Here is a 2,500-nt window from a genome sequence, read left to right on the forward strand (position 1 = left end):
TGCCACTCTCTTTCAATACTCAAGCAAAATACACACTGTGTATTGCAGCTTTTGCTTGTGCTTTTATTAAACATAATTATTGCGGATTTTTTTGTACCACTTTCACAGGTTATTTATGGACAAAAAGTGGCTTTCCTCATGATTGGTGGGAAGTAGAAGTTTCCATTAAAGTGACTGGTGTAGGAAGACTTGGTGGAGATGGTGTGGTGAGTCAGTCTGGTCCTTTTCAATGTGCAGTGTAATCAACAGAATTAAAAAGATGATGATCTAGAAAAATTCCATAGATTATTAATTCCTATGGTTTCCTTGATAGCCTTGCCTATTGCATGATATCACATCCATGATGTCTGGCAACTCTTCATCCTCCTTTACCTGATTAACTCATACTTTATTTGCAATATCCTTTTATTCTTTGGAAATTCTCACTCTACTGAGCTTTTCTCTCTCACCTAATCTTGCTCTAGTTTAAGAAGTCGATCATGTAATTTTAATAAGCTGAAATAACTGAGGAGGAAGTGCTGCCTTTGTAATTTTATCTGAAATTGGTTAGACTTTCAAGTCTTCTCGGACAAGGGCTATAAACCGAGGCCCCATCTCACAAACATCTTCTGTGTTCATAAGTTCCCTGTGGGAAGTCAAAGAACCCACACACCATTCGAAAAGAGTAGGGGATGAAATCCCCGTTGTTGCGGCTGTCCTCTTCTCTCAAGCTTAAGTGGCCGGCTTGGCGATGATTCTCTAAAGAGGCTTGGGGCTGTATGAGGCCACCTACCAGTAAGCACAAACAGCCATAAGTCAAAAAGGGACTTTGCCGAGTGCTGGAATATATAGATGTGATGTAGAATGTTTATTGTAGGGTTTCTTCCTGCCCAATCATACCAGTAATCTGTTGCTATTTGATGTGTATTTTCATTTACTTGATTTTCTGTATTGCTTTATCTTGTGCTACTCTTTTGCCCATTATTTTCTTCACTTTCTTACCTATCCATTTCTAATTCTACATTAGCTTCACTATGTTCATAATTTATTATTATTTGTTTAAATTTGTTGTTAGGCTATTTGGTATACAGAAACTGCAGGCATAGAGGGTCCAGCCTTTGGAAATGTTAACACATGGAAAGGTCTTGGTATTTTTTGCGATTCATTTGACAATGATCAACAAGTGAGTGAATTTATTTCTTTACAGACCTTAGTGATTTATTCTATACATAACAGCGGTCCTGAGGGACATAAATTGGCTTCCTGTTAGTAGTATGCTGACATATACTGGTGGCATTCTCATGTTTAAATGTGTAAAGGGGCTAGCACCTAGATATCTCTGTTCCCGCTTTGTCACTAGGGCTTGTCTGTGCACTATTGGATTACTAGAAATAAGAACAAATTAGATATTCCAGGATACAAATCTGCTGCTGGGAAGTGATCTTTTCTGTACCAATCAGTAACTATGTGGAACTCATTACTGACTGCTATCACTGATTGTAACAGCCTCGAAATTTTCAAGAGGAAATTGAAAGACTATCTTTTCCAATTGTATTTTTCAAATAGTTACTTATATTGTTGTACCATGATTATTATTTGCAAATTAGGACTGAAAGCCCTTTTTCATCATAGACAACGTTTAATGTATATTAAATTTTTGTAAATTAGGACTGAAAAGCCTTCTTGGAGCCCTAAATAAAAATATTAAATAACGATTATTATTATTATTATTAGTAGTAGTAGTAGTAGTAGTAGTAGTAGTAGTAGTAGTAGTAGTAGTAGTAGTAGTACCTTAAAACGTTTAAAAAAAATAAAACTTTATTTTCACATTATAAAACAAAGATACAAATAAACTACTGTATAATATACAGTAGATGGCAGGATGTGTTTGGTGACTAAAGTAAAGTAGCAATAAAAAGAAAATCATACTCATGTTGATTAATGAAAGATAAAAAAAATGTGTCGGCCATTTAAAGTAATTTACATCACTTAGTATCTGCTATGAAATTGTTAAAATTAAAATCCTCCTTACCTTAAAACATTCCTTTTGGCTCTGTGTTGGTGAAGTTGCAGTAAAGTAGGTGCAATCTGAAGACTCTTCCTTCCCTTACAAGATGTCGAAAAATTGTCATTTATCAATAGTAATGCTGAATGTTTAAGTTATTCCAGTCCTTTACTCTTACAATCACACTATAAATGTATTTAATGATATTGAATGAAGGTCATAAATAATAATTTTTCTTGTAAAATTAAGGGTTGTTTTGTTACTTTGTAAAGCCCTTTTATTTTTTCAGGGAAACAACCCATTTATTTCTGTAATGCTTAATGATGGAACGCACATTTACAATCATAACAAGTAAGTTATTACACTGGTCCTCAAGAAGGTTTCATTAATTTTTAGCTCATGGCTATGACTATGTCAAATGAATGAAGGGGTAGTTTCTAAAGAAACTGTGGTGCTGCGTCGGTGGGGAAGTAGTATGCAAAAATTTGGTTTTATCAACGGAGTTGATAATGTAAA

The 2,500-nt window shown here is 34.5% G+C and overlaps 1 protein-coding gene across 1 annotated transcript in view; it reads left to right on the forward strand.

Moving 5' to 3' along the window:
• The window catches only part of LOC138008293 (protein ERGIC-53-like), a 30,992-nt gene that overhangs the window by 9,039 nt on the left and 19,453 nt on the right, over nucleotides 1-2,500 (forward strand). The window contains exons 3-5 of the mRNA XM_068855586.1: nucleotides 109-206; nucleotides 1,055-1,162; nucleotides 2,274-2,335. Of these exons, the coding sequence (XP_068711687.1) occupies nucleotides 109-206; nucleotides 1,055-1,162; nucleotides 2,274-2,335 (268 nt within the window). The remainder of the gene's footprint in view (nucleotides 1-108; nucleotides 207-1,054; nucleotides 1,163-2,273; nucleotides 2,336-2,500) is intronic.

This window comes from Montipora foliosa, chromosome 6 (genome assembly GCF_036669935.1).
Source record: "Montipora foliosa isolate CH-2021 chromosome 6, ASM3666993v2, whole genome shotgun sequence".
Classification (NCBI taxonomy): Eukaryota; Metazoa; Cnidaria; class Anthozoa; order Scleractinia; family Acroporidae; genus Montipora; species Montipora foliosa.